At 37.7% G+C, this 20,533-nt stretch overlaps 1 protein-coding gene across 3 annotated transcripts in view; it reads left to right on the forward strand.

The window, feature by feature from the left end:
• The window catches only part of ADGRL4 (adhesion G protein-coupled receptor L4), a 160,674-nt gene extending 143,604 nt beyond the window's left edge, over positions 1-17,070 (forward strand). For all 3 annotated transcript variants that reach the window (XM_021405124.1, XM_021405125.1, XM_021405122.1), the window contains 3 exons: positions 12,984-13,075; positions 14,646-14,814; positions 15,338-17,070. In XM_021405124.1, the coding sequence (XP_021260799.1) occupies positions 12,984-13,075; positions 14,646-14,814; positions 15,338-15,400 (324 nt within the window). In that variant the 3' untranslated portion in view covers positions 15,401-17,070. The remainder of the gene's footprint in view (positions 1-12,983; positions 13,076-14,645; positions 14,815-15,337) is intronic.

Consider the following 20,533-nt stretch of genomic DNA (forward strand, 5'->3'; position numbering starts at 1 on the left):
ATATGGGAAACCTTGTGCAAAAAAGGCATTAACTTAAGGAGATGAAGTTGGTGTTAAATGTGTGTTTCTTAGGTCACATGCTTATTGCATTACTTCTATTTCCATTGTCCAGCGTTCCCTGTTAAGTGCACTACATGAGCGCTGTGACAAAGTCTAAACACTTCCCAAGGTAGCAGCAATCAGGAAGTTCTTATAATTAAAGATGCCAATCTCTTTTCAAGATATCCACCTTCTCCCTAGTTAATGAAAGGAAAAAAAAAAAAAAAGTTAATGTTATTCTTGTATTCTTGGTTCTGCAATAACTGGATAGAATACCATAACCCTCTCAAGCTCACCTTTAATTCTGAGATTCATCTGCTAATGAAATGATTCTGTGGATTTTCCAAGATAGCTTGGAAAGTTTCAGTACAAAAACTCTGGAGAGCCACTCATTGCAAATCTGATTCTTGCACAAAAAAATAAAACTTACTGTCAGCACAAAAGCCCACATACCCAAATGGTGCATTCCGTTTCTGTGAATTCTGTGAACCTCAGGAAATCTGTGGTTTGAGTTATACTGTAATATACCTTTGAGACAGCATGTAAATGATGAAGAATAGAACTGATTCTGTACCAGTGGGTTTTCCATCTCTAGGCACATTGTTTCAAGTGCATCCTTAGGCTTTAAATCTGCAGTAATAATAGAGAAGCATAAGGAGCTCAAGTGTTTATTAGAAGTATAAACTAAGTTCTCCACTGATTGCCTAAGCAGTAGCACTACTTCTGAAGGTGTTTGCTTATTAATATTACAATTCTATTAGAATTCTTAAGTGTAAAGCAATGGCCTTATTGATCCCACCTAAAAATTATTATTATTATTATTAGATTGGTGACTGTACATGAAAAGGAGTGGGTCAGAAGCTCTTTAGAAGGAGTTAGCAAAGAAAGGGCATTTTAAACCTTTGTAGAGCAAGCTGCAAGCTGAAGATAATTTCCACAACTTATTTCTTTATAATACTCGTAATCTTTAGAACCACAACCATTTTAGCTAAAACTATGCAGCAGATTAGATCAAAGCATACAAGTGTGGAGAAATTATTTATAACAAGTATTTAAACTTTTTAATAGAAAAGTGAATTTATCACAAGCTTTAAGGGACAAACACTCCCACAAACCACAACCCATGCCTGATTGAGGCAAATACAAATATAAGCTCCAGAGATAAAAGGTAGGAAAATGAAAAAAAAAATCCCTAGAACATTTTCTTTTCTTTTGTAATACATTCTTACAATAATAATCTCTCTGTAATAGGAAGTGTGTAGAATGGAAATAACCATCTTTGTGCAGGGTAATGCAGCTGCCGTTTTAATGATTGTGTAATGTTAGCCAAGAAGACTCCTTGCTGTTGTACGGGGCCTTCTACAGGGCTTTTCCCACCTCTAGCATGACAGCATGCTCTGTCTTGAGTGGAAGCAGACTCATGTAAGGGCTTTCTTCCACATCACTGACACTTGTGAGAACTTCATCTTTCAAACACCACAAACGTAGGTTATATCCCTCCACTTATACCCACTTTGAGGAACAGCTATAGAGCGGATGTCCAGCTGGAGACAGAAATAGAAATTAGGCTGCTTGGTAATGGTGTGAAAAGACTATTAATGCTGTACTTACCCAAAGTCTACAAGCCATTAAAAGAAAAATTTGAAGAATTTTTGAGAATCACTGCAACTCCAAGTGTAGCTACAGAGGACCCTTTTAATATTCCCCCTTCTGACAACCTTCTCCCCTTAAATCTGTTTAGCTCAACCTTGTGCAGCAAGTTTAAGGGGACATGTGCTAATATGGTTTGCAACTCTGCAGTATGGACAGAAATGTTCAGGCTAGACTATTCCACCTATTGTAACTGCCACAATAAATTGGCATACCTCTGTGAGGTACCAGGACTCAGAAGTGTGATGTAACGTTAACAGGTATAATTTGTCATTTAAAAGTATAAATCTATCAGTATTATTGTTGAGACTACTTTTGTAATGACAAAATACAGACTTGCTTTTCAAGATTGGAAAACTTCCAAAATTACACACCATCCAAATAATCCTGCCTGTGGCTTCTATCCAAATATACTAACACTGTGCAGCGAGGGGGTTGCTCCTGTATGCTCCTCATTGTTTTACTACGCTAATGTGTGTTTTCAGGGACCTTCAAGGTGTCTGGCCCAGCTTCAAGTTCCAGTTTCTTGAAACAATTGGTAATTGTAGTGTTTGCAACTACAGAAATGACTTATAAACGGACCCTGCAATTTGCAGAGCATTCTTGTTGATTTGGAACACACAAACCAAGAATAGTTCTTGGGAGAAGTGTCTTCAGAAAAGCCAGATTCTTTTTATTAAGCATTCCTGTATAGAATAAATGCAATGAATAATCAACTTGCAAGCAAAAATATTCTAAGAATTGCAGTGATTAATTAACCATACTGTTTTGAACTTCCTGTGTATAAATGAATGGGTAAATGAATAAAATATACGGACTGCAGTTGCAAAATACAAAAATAGTGACATGTGAGTGATGAAAGCAGGCTAACAGTAGAGTAATGCTTTTCATTAAGGAACTGCCTGCATATTCATTAGAGCTAGTCAATTACTTAAAAAATATATTCACCAGATAATTTATTTGATGAATTTTACTATTATTTGTCAAATAATTTATTCAGCAAAAAAGGCAAAATTAATGGAATAGTGCATTCATCAAATCCTATTGGACAGCTCTAATGCTTATTCAGTTCTGTACATTTAGGTTGATTCAGGATTCGTGGTACTGCTGCAATCAATGCAGAAAAATTTCCTGGCAAATCCATTACTCTGCTTTTTTCTCAAATACTCACAAATTTCATGTACTTAATACTCTAATCTAGGCCATTCAAATTGAACATCTTTCATGTAGAGAAGTAAATATTCAGAGAGAAAAGTTTTACATTTTCCCAGACTTCAATATTGAGCATGATCTGACAGTCCATTGTTCCCATTTAAACAAAAAAAGAAATAAAAAAGAAAGGCCCCCCAAAGCCAATCAGTCCACACTAATGTAATCAGGTACACTGTATCCTTGGGCTTCTTCACATTATTATTCCCGTTCTCAATGAAGAAGGTTATGTTCATTACTCTTGATATATTTTCATATTCTGAGGAGTATTACTAAAAAGTTGTTTGACCTCTGGCCTTCATCATAACAAATAATACCCAACATCTCACACATTTTACTGAATATTTATGCTTTGGAAGATTCTGTGTAGGTTTTCTTTTGTTTTCCTAGGGGTTATTTGAGACAAATACCTCATTATGTTTGTTAGCTAGATGAGGAAAGTATGCTCTGTACTGTTTAGTGTACATTTTTCAGAAAATAGCCATTTAAAACATTTTTATATCTACTCTTGCTCCTCAGTCTGCCTTTTTAGTGGAAATAAATTTCCTACTGGGACTAGCAATGGCTTTATTATTCTTTATGAAAAAATAATAGTCCCTTTTCATTAGTCCCTCTGTGGCTTCAGTTAAATGTGGCTCCATTGCATTTCTTATGCCATTGTGGATAAAGTGGAAATAATTAATTACACAGTGGCATTAGAGACTGAGTCTGCAACTTGGCTTGAAACAGATTATTTCAAACTGCAGCATTGTTCAGCAACCCGCAATACCTGCTGTGCTAAATAATCACTGAGTCTGAATGTACTGGCCCTGTTCTGTGGACAGGATGAGCCTTAATCTCCAAGCCACAGCTTCTATCTTGCCATACCAATGGATGGAATTTCTCAGCAAGGCCAGGATCTTCAAGGGAAAGAGTTTTCTTCCTTCCCTCTGTCCTACAAAGCTATCTCCAAGATCCATGTACTAAAACCCCTTGAAATACCCAAAGAAAGGGGGGCCATGGCCATTTAGTCTACAAACTTAACATTACTAACATATTAACATTCTCTTATGTCATTACGTAAAAAAAAATTCATCCCACTATTTTAATGTATCCACGTATCTCCAGCTTCTGTGCTTTCAGTGATGATGTTGCCTTGATATAAGCACAATTACCATAAACATATATACTTACCCTAAATTGTTCATTGAGAGGACTCAAAGGTTTGCTTTAGAAAGTTAACACAGACTGATGATGTCTTCTGTACTTTCTTAATAATTACATCCTGACTATATATACGTTGCATATTGTCACTCAAAGCGCATTTTCTTTCACTCTCCTACCGCCCTTTGATTCATCAGTTGCAGGCATATAGAAAAATAAATTAATATTCACAGTAGCAATTGCATGTGAATGTTCTCCTTGGATGAGATGTGGTCATTGAAGGAGTTTTTTGAGGCTTTGAGTATGCCCTTAAGCTACAGCATGCAATTTTGTGACTGCATCCACGTACAACAGAATCGTATTTACTTCTAAAACGCAAAGGGCCAAATCCTTTGCAGGATCTGGTGGGATGTGGAAGGTATCAGATGGCTTTCTGCACACTGTTTTTACTTCCAAAATGGCGAATGTTGTCAGACTCAATGTCTCAGTCATAATCTTGATGCTGCTTCCATCCTGGCAGTTCTTCCATTCACTGACATTATTTGTGTTAAAATATAATATGCAACTATTTCACACCTATTTACCAATGGAAAAATATTTCTCTGGTGCTCCTCCATAGGGCTCCACATAAAGCCTAAGACAGGTTTACCTTTATGGAAGAAAACCATAGGAGAGGTCTAACATAGTCTGAATCTTTGATGCACCCGGAATGAATGCATCAAACAGCCTGATTTATGTCATTACCAGCTTCCAAGTAAATACATCTTTGCAGAGCTTCTTGGAAAAGGAGAAGAGTGTATCTAATAATTAATTTTACTGGGAGCAAGATAGACCCTTATCCTGCTAGTTGGGCTAGGGTTTATGGCTAAGGTCAGTCACGGTTCTGTATTGGCTCATCCCTCCTGCCCTTGGCTGCAGAACAGAGGCTAAATAAAAATATTTAGGCCAATATGCATTTAGCTTTTCAATCCAATAAGAAATAACATTGAATCCAGAAGACTGTGGGAAGCCTTTTAATCTGATGAAAAATATAATCCCTGCTTCTATTATTTATTTATTTATTTAGAGCTTCCTATAAGTGTTCTAAAAATATAAAGAAAACTACTTAGTTATTAAATCAAGTCTAAATCTACAGCTAGAAATATGCAAAAGAACAACTTTGAAATATTCATGTATTCATATACAAAGAGCAAGTCTGTGAAAATTATGTATTTCCTGAGACAGAGTCTGAAATAAACTAATTTAGCCGTGTTTTCACTTTTAAACAAGTGAAAGTATTAAAATCTTAGAATCATAAAATTCTAATCCCACATTGTTGAAAATCTTTCCCCAAAATACAGCCTGGAGCGGTTTTGTTAACGTTTTTGTTATATTTTCTATTTCTAAATAAGACTGCTGTTGTATACCTACAGCGTTCGAGGAGGTATATTCACGGGAGACATGATAATGAGATAAATCAGTCAGGAGACAAATCCAGACTGTTTGACTGCCAGCTTGTGTCCAATTTTATGCAATTAGTATGGCATACATTTTCATTTTGAAGCTTAAACTGTTGTATCATTAATAGCTTAATTTTATTCTTCTCTGTCTGAAATAACGATGACCCATTGAATGTTGTCATTTTACCCAGACATTAGCCAGACAGACAGAGAGACAGAAATGTATTGCTCTCTCTGGCAGAATTCAGACCATCACAAGCTCATTAATTCAAACACTCATAATGAGGGTCATTGTAAAGACTGATACAGATACAGCTGCTCTGAACTTCAGACATTTTTTGAAAGAGCCAAATTCAATATGATATATGTAAAAAATTCAAGTATATGCCTAAGAGAGCAGCAGGAGAAATTTTCTCATTCTTTTTTGTGAGATCTGACATCAGCATATAGATGGTTTCATCAATTATTGAGACAGGGACTAAGAAAGGAAAAGGGAATGATTTGGGGGCTTCATTTTTTGAAGTTTGAATGTAAAGTGCTCAGACTGAATCAGAACTAGTATGTCTGAATCTTTAGAATTAGCTGCTTCTTTCTTATACTAGCTCTTTGTAACACTAGAAAACCTTAAAAGGCTGGTGTTTAAAGTGTTTTAGTAACTTTTGAAAGGCTGGAGTGTATCTTTTACACTAGAATATTATACGTGAAATTACCAATTCCTTTGTTATTCTATAAATACCTGTGTATTGGAAAGAGCCTGAAAACTTTGGTCTCATATTAAACAATTACTCTGCTCTTAACACAGTAATTGTCTTTAGATAGTCCTGGATGTGGAACTGTGGGATGAGGGAGAGCCAGGTCTTCCTGCTCCAGTGAATATTTAATTATTTATATGGCATGGAACAGGGCCAGCAGGACCAACGGAGCGATAGTGGTGAATAGCTGGTATGGAGGCTGGAGGAACTAAGGGTCACATTATAGTCCGAATATTAAGTACAACAGAAAATTGTGCCCATGTCTTCTACATCCTGGGTAAATGCTTTATCCACAGGGATTTTTCGCTGTTCAGAAATGAATGTCCTTTCTGGTTTTAATCAGAAAAATGATGCTGGTCAGTAAGTTCACTGGTGCAAGTATGATCTGAATCAGTAAATATCTTAGTGCTGATGAACTGACATTTTTTTCAACAAAAATACTGTTGGAGAAAACATTATTGAATGCTTATTGTCCCAGTCTCTTTTATTTCTCAAGTTGTTCAGGTACTAACTGAGCTACCTCCATTAAAGCACCACTCCCCTCTGCGCATTCAAGAGCTCTTTTGTCTTGCTTAAAAAAAGGAGGGAGGAAGGAAGGGAAAAAAAAGATTTCTCAATTGCAAAACCTGACAGCTGTCAGCTACCTTGATGGGGCAAAATGATGATATATCACTTCACTCAGTATCTTACCATTTAATTGTAATTAATTATGAAAGAAACTACAACTCTTCAACATGAGTGCAAATATTTTTATTTGCAGGCAGATGTTTTGCATGCTTTATTAAATTTTGTGTATTTCATACCATTCAGTGCTCAACTAAAAATAACTATCAATCTGTACTTACAAAGAGAGTGTTTCATGCAGTGTGAAGCACTAACATCATATTTATTTCAGGATAGAACATTATGTTACTCTTCCAGTATGCAAAATACATACATTTAACAGTGGAATTAAGGATCTATTTTAAATATAGCAGTTGCTAAGCAATGTGCTAATAACAGAGCTCCAACAGCTTGGAACATTTAGCATTTTAGGATCTATACGTTCATTTTTATATTATTACTTAGTCTGCAAAATACAATAATCAACAGGGAAGTCTGTAATTTACTTAGGCAATAGACAAAATTGTTTCTCAGTGCTCTTCTGGATCCTCATCTTAATAATATTTACTAGGTACTTTTTCTTATGTTTTGATACGTATACAACTCTATTATTTCCTTCTGCAAACTGTGGATGAGTGAAATGTTACTTTGGTGGTCCCAGAACCGCTAGGAGTGAAAGTCAACGCATCAACATCTTGCTCTACCCATGCCGACTGTTGAGCAGTTTTCTTTTATTACTGAAGCCTAGGCAGAGGGAGGAAGGCATCAGCAAAGAGATTTACAGAGCTATCCTAGTTCTGGGTGGAGGTAGACTAACACCACACAAAGTTTTATCCATCCTTTCTTAAAATATATGCAATTGATTGAACAGAGCTGCCCAGGCAAAACCTCCTTCTTGTTGACATGGTGATTATGAAAGCACTGGGACATTTCTTTGAATTTGCAATTGCTTTTTCTCTCCTGTGAATTTCTTTACAGGAGGAAATTATCCAGACCAATGCTGTCTGACTTTTGGATGTGGATCAGATCTGATCCTGGAACCAATACCACTCAAAACAGCTGTGCACTCTTTTCTTATGTGCCTGCTCTATCTTACCCCACACACTACAGCCATGAACATGGGAACAGAACCATGTAGATCCCCAAAACGCAACCGCAGGAAACTTCATCTGTTCTGCTCTACACCACCAGTGTGCATCCATGGAACATGCAAATGCTAATCCGCAGAGTGAAACTTGTGACAGTGTCCACTGCTGCCCATGAAACCCTTGAGATGCCCCTCTCTATCAAGTGTAGAGGAAAGGTCTTGACAACACTGGAAGCAATGGGAGTTTTGCCATCTAACAATTCTACCATTGGTATAATGGCCAGAAGTTACTCCAAAGTCCTAAACTCTCTTGACCCTTCACACAGGTGATTTTCTAAGGAGAGATTCTCTGAGCACTTACCATCCTCCCTTTAAACATAGTTGTGAGTGTACAGCAAAACCTACCTTGTGCAGCTCTGTAGCTCCCTGGGGATTTTCCTGGGTAAAACAGATACACAAATGTAGTTGCCCATATCTACAAAATCCTGATTTCATGAGATCCTAAGACTTTTCCCTATTCAACGTCTATTTCACGTAAATGTATTTTAAGTTTCCTACCATTTGCTTATAAATTTACCACAGCATTGCAGAATTTAAGCTAAAAACACTTTTACTACAAATATATTTAAGGAGAGTTGATTCCCTGAAGATTCTTAGAATGGAGGCTGCTCCTATATAAGCACTTGTATTTGATTAACCACTTAGAAAAAAGGAATAGATTAATTATTAAAATGAGTCCTGTAGTGCACCTGAGCACTGAGTGAGTGCTGACTCCCACCAGCATCACAGGAGGGAGGACTGAGGATGCTCAGCACCCCCCAGGATTGGGCTGCAATGAGAAAGCCAGCGGCTCGTGGTACGATAACACTGCTGTTTATCCAACAGCATAGAATTATAGAATTTAAACAGCAGTTTAAGGTGGTTTGTCAAAAAATGAAATAGTTCAGTTCTGGACTTGGAATCACTGCAGTTCCCCTTTTGCCTATTAGACTTGCCCAGCAGCCCATCTCAGGACATGCAGCAGTTTCTCTGACTGCTCAGCCATGTAATAACACTGAAACAAAGGCACAAGGACTTGCCCTGTCACGCTGTAAAATCGTTATTCACTTGATAAAACTGCAGAAGTGCCACTGTACTTCATGCCTTGGGCTTGCCCAGTGCTGCCGAGTGGCTGTACTCATTACCCAGGAATTTCCCTCCTGGAGCCGATGTGCAGCAGCCACAGTCCCCAGGCTGGCCCTGGCCAGGCCTGTGCATCGCCTGCCTCAGCTTGGTGTCACGCTGCCTGCACATACTGCTCCGTTCTGCTTTGCTGCCTCTGTGCTTTGCTGTTCTGTTTCCATTCACCTTGCCTGTCACCTCCAGGGTAGCCTTAATTATAACATCTTTGAAAGCTTAGCCAACAAGAGCTGAAGAGTGTGCTTTAATTAGAAAAAACTCAAACGTGATTGCAACCAAAACACAGTATTTGGCAGCAAATATCTTCTGGAAGCTTTTTTAGCTGTTTCAATGTCTCTTATCCTCAGTTTATTCCAGCCAGAGTATTAGACACCTAGGGTTCCTTGTGCCTATCCATGAGGGCTGCTCCGAAAGTAATGCCTCCTATTTTATTATGTTGGCTCACAATGTCAGAGGTGGATGTTGGTGGCCTGACAGTACAAGTTGAAGCTTCCCACCAATATTCCGTTGCATGTTGTTGCTGTGTGACAGATGGCAATAGAGGGGCAGTCTGACAAAATCGTGTCTGACACGGATATGCATATGAAGCAAAGGTGTGTCATGGAATTCCTCTGTGTGGAAAAAATGGCACCAAGTGACATTCATCGATGTTTACTAACCATTTGTGGAGACCAAACAGTGGATGTGAGCACAGTGAGGTGGTGGGTGGTGAATTTTAGCAATGGTGACAGTGATGTGAAAGACAAGCCACATTCCAGATGGCCACACAGATTTTTATGAGCGCAACATGCAGGCTCTTGTTCAGTGCTGGTAAAAATGTACAGCTAATGGTAGTGACTATGCTGAAATATTGTTTTGTATCTGAGAACTTGCTCTATCAAGCAGTGTTCTTATGCTGTTTGTATCTGTTGTAGTTTCCATGGGAAAAAATAGGAGGCACTACTTTCGGAGTGACCTCTATATTTTGTAGCCTACTACCTCCATTTATTCATTTGAATCTCACTTACTGATACAAAGGAAAAATGTCTTAAGTGGTCATATCTTATGCCAGACATTTTAGGTGTTTCACTTCCCATCCCATCTGCTGAAACATATATGGCTCTTTGAAGATATTAGGTATAAGAAGGCCATTTCCCCTTTAGTCCTCAGTCCAACCATCAAACACGAACTTTTTACTTCGCATTTCCCAGAAATAATTGAGATAACCAGCATGGTAAAGAATATGCAGGGTCTCAGGCTGAAGCACAGTGTGTTGAACTTCACATACCTGTTAGAGTACCACTTTTCTGCACACTTGAATATTATTAGTGTTTTTAATGCTATCTATTTTTCTTTTCCTCTTGGGTTTATGCATGATTTTCTGTTATTGATTTCCCTCAAGTATTGCTGGATTTTCTACATTGCAGGATGGTTATAACTACTTTACTGTTACCTATTTGAGGTCCTCCAAAGGACAAAATGCAATGCCAGAGGGCTCTAATTTAGGCTGAAAAAGAGTTCCCTGAAACCTACTTTTTGAAGGCACTGAACATTGTATGAAGCAGCCTATGCACTTGGCTATGATATTTTTTATTAATGGAGTGCTTCTAAATGGGGTAAAAACCTACTTAAGGCTTTAATAAATCTTCGGAATGAGCGGGTGTTTCAGAAGTTAAGCTCGCTGCCATTACCCTGTAACATTACCTCCTGAGAGGCTACCTGAGACCTGTCGGTGCGCTGTGCCTGCACTCTGCAGCTGGCTCCAAGAACCAGTGTTAACCTCTCCCGCTCCCCAGACACATCCAGATTATTCCCATCAGAGTGAATTGATGAATGAAAAGATCATCGTTAATGGGTATTACCTCAGCGCAGAGGGTCAAATCCTATTATCCTGTGCTACAGACAATGTAAATAGTATTTGTGTAAAGGAGCCCCACCGGCATGTAGAGAAATGGAGACCTCTACCACAGGGCCCCACATCTCCCCCTCCCCAGCCCCATCCTTGCTCAGCAAAACCTCCCTAGTTTTGCAGCTGTTTTCCATGACCAAAGGATAATGGCGTCAGGCCCACAGAGCTTCACAAAGAGCCTATTAGCAGCAATAGGAAGGCTCTCATTGACATCAGTGATGTCGGTGACGGGCCAGCAGGGAGAAGGCTTGGCCACGCGGTTCACGCTGCGGTAGTGCTGACAGCTTCTGAAGAGGTACCAGAGTGCACGCTCCATGCTCGTGGTACTTTGATCACTTTGCACCCTACCTTTTTTCAGATTACTTTAATAAGTACATTAGGTGGGTTACACAGATTACAGCGTGTGCTCCACGTTATTTGATATATTATTCACCAACAAATATAAGATAAAAAAGTAAGTCTGCATATAATTACCCACAACTGCTGACTGACTTATAATTAACTTTGAAAAATTGCTGGTTTAGGAGATATTATAGATTACAATTTTAAATACAAAGAGCTTCAGAATAGCTCTCATGATCAGTGAAAGTACAAGGTATTCAGTGAAGGATTAATTCCCTAAACTGCTAATCAGCTCTATCTCCTGTCTTATCAAATTGTAAATACATTATGCTGTATTAAAGTATGAGCATGCAGCTAATTAAAGCAGAGCCTGAATTTAATATCAGATACTCCCACCCAACATAACAAAAATGTTCTAAAGACATACATAACAAGTGTTAACAAATGAAAACAATTATTTTAAAAGTGATGCTGTGTTTATATAGCAGGCCTTTGTTTTCATTTTGGAGTGGTTTTTTGTGTTGTTGTTGCTGTTATTTTTAAGAAAAAGAAGGAGAGAAGTAAACCACACAGTCTTTCTGGAGAAACAAGTTGGGGAAGACATTAATTCTATTTGGTCTGCAGCTGTAAGCCCACAGCAACCAACCAAGGGATTACAACCAAGGATCTACAAATAGTATGAGGATGACATCCAGATAAAATTTGGTTCAATTATTAACATTGCAAATAGATTCTGATGTTAAATGCTGCAAACCAAAATAAGTGTTCTTTTAAAAAGCAAGAGAGCAAACTCATCCACATTGTTAAAGGAAAGCAACAGAAATTTAAATGAATATTCAGCAAAACCTATCTGAGCAAGCAGAAGTTCAGAACCATAATTGAGCGTGATTTGCAAAACTACATCCTTTAGTTGTTTTTTTTTTGTTTGTTTGTTTCAAACTGAAATAAAGCAATGTGATTATAAGGAAGGCAGAAAGCACACCCACACACCCACATATACACACATACTGAGTTTATTCACCAGTGAAAAAAACATAAAATGGAGAATACCTTGCATGGAACCTTTCAGCCAAAGTTAGTTTTTTAAAATATCTTTACGTAAGCCTCAAAGATTTTTATGCTACTTAAATGTTTTCACACCCAAAAGAGCTCAGAATATATGATGTTATTAATGTGACATTAATGTATTAATGTGATATTTATGTAACAAAAGATATGCATTTTGTCAAAATCTATGCAGTACAGTATCGTGGAAAATCCATGGCAGGAGGAGGCTTTGGGATTCTCTTTTCCCTCTCCTCTCCTCTCTTTCTTTTATTTGCTTAAACATCTCTACTTACAGAAATAAATCAGAGCATGAAATCAAAGAGATTTACCAATAAAATTAATAAACATTTGCAGACTTTTGGTAGGGATACTGCTGAGATATGGTAAAGTTACTACCTTGTTTGATCAATCTTTATTACAGGGCTCATATTTTTTTTAATAGACATAGAGCAGAAAAAAGTTCCACCCTCTGCTCCAGCACTGGACTCTCTAGGTTTTATATACACAGAAACTTTATCTGACTTGTTTTGTTTAAATGTATAACAGTTAGTGAAATTCAAAATCACCCCAATTTGAACTAAAAAAGTTCTCTTCGCTCTCCCCAGGTTAATTTGCTGGCTTTTGGAGTGATTATTTACAAAGTATTTCGACACACTGCAATGTTAAAGCCAGAAGTTACTTGTTATGAAAATATAAGGTAAGTTTGCCATTTAATACAAATTTAAACTTTTGTTTAAACAGAATACAGCCAAATGTGAAATTAAGGATTCAAAAACAATGACTTAAACTTCTGGAAGATTTGTAGAAATACCAAAGTGGTTTTCTTCTATTGTCATATATATTTGGAGGTAGACTTTGCAATCTTTACTCCGCCTGACCAGGGCCTCATGCAGTAACACAGGGCTTATGGGAGATGCATGAAAAACACTACTAGTGGTCCATGTCAATCAGGGGGTAAAGGCTGGTGGGAGGGTTAAAGTAGTAATTTTCCTTTTTTTTTTCTTTTTTTCCACTTAAGTACCTTCCACAGCTTCTAGACAAGTCAGAACATGCCTGAACTGGGACCAAAATATTTACATTGAAGTAACAAGGCATACAGAAATCCTCTGAAAGAAAATCAGGACATTTTTATTACTAGTAAAAAGTCCACAGTAGGACATTGTGCTTCTATGGTGTTGAAGGGTGGGGGGGTTCCTCTCCAGGATTTTTACTTTGCATGCTGTTATGATTTTTTCATCAACTTACTCTCCTTAAAGCTGATTTATAGGAACCTTGAAAACCGTTTGTGCAGGAAAAGCTGAAGTGTACTACAGGGAACATTGAAAACAACTTACTGTTTGTGTTGCTTAGGAACACTCCTGCAGTTTCAATGCATTGCACTAGATTTATAGTTAGGATTTAGCAATTGTTTGATTGATTACTTTCTCTTATTCCTTACCCTTCGCAGCTTCATGTGGTGAGCTGGTTTTAATGAAGTTGAAAATTATTCATTTTCAGAGGAACAGTGCTAAAAATGTCTGTTGTTCAAAGGAAGTCCTGCAATGACTGGGCTGAGAATGAATAAGAAAGTAATCAGTGGTTTCATTTCCAAGACAACATGCTGCAATTTGCTTGAGTCTGTGAGCAGGGAAAAAAGTATGTTGGAAAAAAAAAATCATAGCCAATCAGTTCCTATAATTTTAAAGCATCAATACAGTTACCCAGGAAATATTCGAGAGTGTAAGTGTTGTACAAACAAAAATATATTTTAAAAAAGAGAAAGAATGAAAGCAGGAAAGTCTAGGTTTACAGCTGGCACCATCTTCTGCAGTGAACCTGAGAGGCAGCCTAGGAACCCTTTGATGTCATGCACGTGTACTGACCTAAGAGCATACTGTACATTTTTCTGGGTTATTTTTTGAGGAGGATAAGGGGGAGGAGGAAAAGCAGGGGAATGCTTCATAACAGACATATGTTTTTCCTTGGGGAATTACACTAATAGTAGATTTAAATCAAATCATATGGTGCTGCAGTACACCAGAGAAAACATATCTGAAGATTAAAGAAGCCAGTGTTTTAAGGCCCTCCAGTTTTACTCTTTTGCTCTTCTGCAGTGATTGTGTGAGCTTATTCATGGCACGGTGCTACAGCACACCCTAAAGAACAACCCATGCATTTGCAGTTCTCAGGCATTCGCAGCAAAAATAAATTGCCTAGGCAGCATTCCCCATGCCAAGCAGTGAAGAGAGGGAAACATCAAATGTTTGCATTTGTCTACGTTTCCCTAGGTCCTGTGCCCGAGGTGCTCTTGCTCTCCTGTTCCTACTTGGGGCTACTTGGATCTTTGGGGTCCTCCATGTCGTCCAGGGCTCTGTGGTTACAGCCTATCTGTTTACAATCTTCAATGCATTTCAGGGGATGTTCATCTTCATCTTTCTTTGTGTGCTGTCCAGAAAGGTGAGTGTCCCAATCCTCACAGGGAGCCAGAGGGGCACTCAGGTGTGCCCAGGGCAATGCCCAGCCTTGAAGCAAAGTCACAGTGTGGATGGTTTGTCAAAGCAGGAAGAAACCCTTGTGCCTTTCATGGGGGTGAGAAGGGAAGAGGGGAAATACTCCTGTTTCCTTCTAGGGAGACAGAACATCTCCCCTATTCTTACCTTTGCACATATTGTCATCCTGTTAAAAAACAAAAAAACATACAGAAGATGGAAAAATGAACTTCTGAAACTCATCACTAACCAGATGAAGCAATGCAATGAATGGAGTAAAGCTCACTTCCATGATTTGCAGTTAGTAACAGGATTCACACTCCCCACACAGTTCTGAGATTATGTTTTCTCATTGTCCTGTCCTACAGTCACAAGCAGCTCCACCTTAAAATATCTAATGAAGTGATCAGTACACAATTAGTTAAAACACATAAAGATATATATATATAAATATATCTATTTCATATTTGAATTCAATATTTTTCTTTCAGATTCAAGAAGAGTATTATAGATTGTTCAAAAATGTTCCTTGTTGTTTTGGCTGCTTAAGATAAATGGAAGGAAAACCTGCATGAGCATCTTGGTGGAAAAGGGGAGCAACCTCAATCATATCATTATGGATATTACAGGAAAATGTGGTATTGTATAAGTATGAAATGACCCAGTGAGCAGGCAAATCTCTTAACTGATTTACTGACTGTTTTGTACATATGTGTGCATTCATGCAAAGCATTAATATTATGCTGCATACAAACAGTATACAAAACAAACTGGATTATTGCAGAATATATATTAATGAAGACCAAGGTAATAAGCAAATCTCTAAAGGAACTCAGGACTTTTCATGACTTGGTTTTTTTTCTGATACTGAAAATATCTTCACTTCTTGGAAGAGAAATATCAAGAACCAGCTATCAGGGCAGATTTTATGAATCACTTGCTAGTGGAAACATGCTTGCTGTCTTTTTGTAGTAATGAGCTTCTTACATTCAGTTGTGTATGAGCATCTGCGGGGAATGGGTTCCATTAAATAGTCAATAGATAATGATCTGCTTCAGCACAGACTTTTGAAAACATTTTTTTTAATTTAAAGTAGATTGAAAAAGGAATTTGTTTAATATTATTCCATTATCACTCTGAAATATATATTTGTATATTAATCAATTCTTTATTTTTATAACTCTTAAAGAACAGTTTAGATCTAAAGAACTGAGGTCAGATCTGATACAAGAATGGTATCAGAATGGAAGAGCCATTTTGTAAGTGAAAGATTATTTTGTGAATGCTTTGAAAAAGATCTGGTTCTTGTTTTATTTAATTGCCAAAAAGATTGAGATCTGCTAAGCTGGCACTATGATTTGGGAGGCATTGGGAAGGAAATACTTTATCAAGTTTGTCACTTGTAAAGACATGTGGAATCCAGACAATGGAGGATCAAATGAAAAGTAGAGTGGTAGAATTCACGTGTGCAGAAGAGTACAGATTTAAATTCAAGATCATGTGCCTCCATAAAATTGTAATTACAGCAGTTTTCTCTACTTGTAGCACCCTTGAGTCAAGCATTTGTCTTCCTCCAAGGGTCCTGAGTTTAGAACGTTTATCCTTAAGAACAGACACAGATTTACTGAAATCAGAGAGAACTTGTGGTGCAAGCTTTGCTGCATCAGGGCATAGATATGTTACATCAGCATTTCCTGCTGTGCCATCATACTCATTTTAAAAGTATGCTTTAATTTCATCCTTTTAGCACCTAGGTAACGTGAAGTGCTGAGCCTCATTCCATGTTGCCTTCTAAGGAAGTGTCTAGGATCTCAGAAGAAGCCATTTATTTTTACCAGTCAGACACTGTAAATATGTAGTTGTTAATAAATCCCACTGTTGTTTTGTCTGTTAAAACAAAGTACTACTCTGAATTTTATTTATATTAAAGGAATTCTTTTTTTTAGTAATGGTCAGATTTGTTTGGATTTTATCTTTTTTCCATATACACAAGGCTTTCATTTTATGTACAGCAATGATGTGCTTCATTATCTATGTATTATGTCATGTCTCTGTCAAAATTTTGGAAAACAGAAGAGGAATCTCTTTTTTTTCTGGAAAAAAAAAAGTATTTCAGATGGCCCTTTGAATGTAAAATATGTAAATAAACTGAAATGCTTAGCTTTCACATTTTAACATATTTCCCTTCATTTAAATAAATACAGAGGAAAAGTTCTCATGGTTATATATTTTTTGCCCTGAATTATTCACTGTATTTCCTTTGCTGCTCTTGTATGCTCCTCCAGGTTTGCAAAAAAATGCAAATAATACTCAGCAGAGTATTTTTAGAAAGATATCTACTAATGCATCATTTTTTAATCTCCTACAGAAATCTAACCTCTAGTAAGACTGGCTGGACAAAGTAACATCTCTAACATAATGACTTCAGCATGCTCAGTGGGATTGAAAAAAGTTTCCTTGGAAAGAGAATGTGTCAAGAAGTGTTTAGGTTACAATAGTATTTTTAATGAAAGAACATCTTTTATAGGAAAACTGTGCTCTCTGGTATCTGGGTCAGATTGTCATTGAAACTGTGTTTTCCTTACACGCAAAGATGAGTTTTATGTTTTAATACAGTACATAAGAGCAGATAAACTTTGTTTAGATTCATCATCTTTGAACCCGAAGGATATTGTAATTGTCCTCCTTAAAGCATGCAGATATCCTGCTGAGAAATAAAAGGATTTATTTGTCAGTCCTTACTAACACGAGCCCCAGCCCAGCAGAGAAGGAGAAGAGATGAAGGACATAAACTGAAAAAAGAGAAAGACTTAAGACACCAGAAAAATCTTTTTCAGCATGAGACTAATCGAGGATCGGAAATGGTTGTCCAGAATTGTGCAGCTCTGTTAAAATCTTTGGAGTTTTTAGGGCTGGATAAAGCCTCTAGCAACCTGATCTCATACCTGACCCTGCTTTGAGCAGGAGGGGGGATGAGATGACCTTCTGAGGTCCCTTCCAGCCTGAATTATTTTATGAGTTTAGGGCATTAAGTATCAAACTGGAAAAAAAAAACAGTTGGGCATCAGTTACAGGCAAGGTAAGGAAACCTGCACTCAAGTCATCCATCAGCTGAACAAACTGCTTTCCCAAAAATAAATGTGACCTATTTGTCAGATCAACTGGTAACTAGTTGGCTGGTTTGAAAAGTAAAGACTGTGTTCAGCATCTTCTCAGACTGCATTCTTTCGAGGGGAATATGACATCTCTAGGTGGGGCCAGCAGGAAGAAAGGACCCAAAACAGTGACTGACAAGACAGATAAAAGTAGAATGTTAAGGTTTCACTCTGAAAGCAAGTGCTTGCTGAAGAGAGAAATTGTTTCCATTAAACGAATCAAAGAGAAATTTGTGTTCAGTGTTGCATTTCAAGGTGTGCTTCAGAATATAGTAAATAAGGTCTGGATTAAAAATGACTGGTTTATTCTGAAATAATAATTTCTTCAAACAATAGGATGTGTACTTCAAAGAAATGGCAACATTTAAGAGTTAATTATCATCACAGCCTTTGGGAGTTTCAGAATGGCCGAGCTGTGCTGATGGCCAGCTGATTTTTACCTGCTGGGATGAAGTAGGTAGGCAGTGATGGCCCAAAGTGACTTCTGACTTTCCTGCGCTCATCAGTTTTTACAGTCCTTCAGCTCAGAACATGGTGGTGCCTCAAAGTCAGGAATTTGTGTACTCACGCATCTTTTTAACCAGACATTAAAAGGAATGTTGCACATGGTGATATTAGGCAGAAGGAGCAAATATTTGCCGGGCTGGTTCCACCAGCTTCATCACTCTTCTCACCAATAATGCCACCTTTTACATCTTTGTCGTGATATTCCTTTACAGCCCAGCTCAGAACCACACTCTTGGCAGGTGCCTGTTAGTCACAGAAGTCCTGCCTTCTTCTTTGAGAACTTCATAGATAAGATTAAAAAGCTGAAACTTAACCCATGAAGAAAGTTGAAACTTCCTTTCCTTTGATAAAAGAGTTAACAGGATGAGGGGGTAGGGCCTCTAGACAGCGTCCTTCTCCAGCCTGTGTTACTCTTTTCTCTCTATTCTCATGCATTCAGGACACATGGCATTGCTGTGCTGTGAAATTACAAAAGTGAAGATGTTACCTCACCAAAGTCATCCTCCAAAGCTATTTTTATATAAAATTAAGCCTTTAAGATTGATGTAGACTTGGAAACAGCTGGCCATCAATGCAGCGATACTCCATTTAACCACAACCAAAACGTCAAGTGTAAATGTGCAAAAGCATTTTCACAAGTTGCCTGGCTCCCTGCCAGCCCAGTCCTCGTGGCTGATGCTGTGGGCAGCCTGACCATACAGACTGCAGCGGAGTGAGAGACCATGCTGCCTTTTTCAGACTCTGAATCTCCATGACAACCCATTGAACAAAACCATACGGAGAACCAAGAGCCCTCGAGCATCCAGGCTTTGCCAGGAGTCAGACACATGGTCACACACGGTACCCGGAGGTCCTGAAACTGCCGCTTCAAAACAAGCCTCGAGATGTGACTAACTGAGAGCACCATAATTCTGTCAGCTTTACTGTTACACAGTGCAATTGACAGCAGCAATTTTACTGGGTGAAAAAAAAAAACATTACAGAAAGTAAAGGGAAAAAAAAAGAAATAAAAAGTAGCAGTAAAACCAACTGCTGAGAATGTACTAATATTTTGCAATCTGAACCCAAGTGAAAAGGTAAAAAATGCACAGAAATTATCACTATACTTAAATATGATTAATGACAAATTTATTTATTATATTTAATTATAAGACCTTATTTTGTTTTTGTGAAGGCCTTAATTCTGCATCTTCACAATGTAGGTCTGTCCTTTTCCAGGAAATCCTTCTCCAGAGCTGTCCCTTTAAATCTGGCAGAAGCTGTGCTTGTATAGAAGTTGTTTTACAGCTCTGTTTTTTCTCATTTTGCTGGTAAGTACTCAAATTTTATTGTGTTTACTCTTTTGGATTCCCAAGGAAATAGCATATTTTCATCAGGTTTCATAACATAGGGGAGTTTTTCTGTTTTCTGAAGCATTGCTGGATGTTCTAATTAAAACCAGCTCTAAGATTAGCCATCAGTCTTCACTGCAGCGCAACAGGCACATCCCTCCCTTGTAAGCCTTTGTATTTATCATAGTTATTTGTATAAATGCTGTAGTCAGCTCTGAATCCACGTAAACCTAACACCATTTAAATTAATTTTGGAAGAGTTTTGCAAGACACTGCTGAATAATTTAGTCAAATCCAAGATGATTACAACCAGTTCTTCTTTATAATAAGTAAGTAAGTTAGAACTCTCATGCAAATGGTTTTTCTTGTTGCTGATTTTTAAGAGGCAATTCTGTTTATATTGTAAAATTTTGTGGGAAATACTTGGTCACTAATATCCATAGATCAGTTATATTTTAGTCAGGGTAGGGATGTATTCCTCCTGTTTTAGGCCCATTATTATTGAGACTAATGGACTGATTTGGAGGCAGCAATCTTCAAAATCCCTTTCCTCTCTCTCTCTGAATGTTTCTGCAATAAGCAGACTTCTGGCACCACCTTGGCTTCTGATGAGTTTCAGAAATAATTGTTGATGATACAGTAAATTTGTTTTCTATCCCTTGTGCTTAAATCCCAGTCTCACAAACACTCATGC

This window comes from Numida meleagris, chromosome 7 (assembly GCF_002078875.1).
Source record: "Numida meleagris isolate 19003 breed g44 Domestic line chromosome 7, NumMel1.0, whole genome shotgun sequence".
Classification (NCBI taxonomy): Eukaryota; Metazoa; Chordata; class Aves; order Galliformes; family Numididae; genus Numida; species Numida meleagris.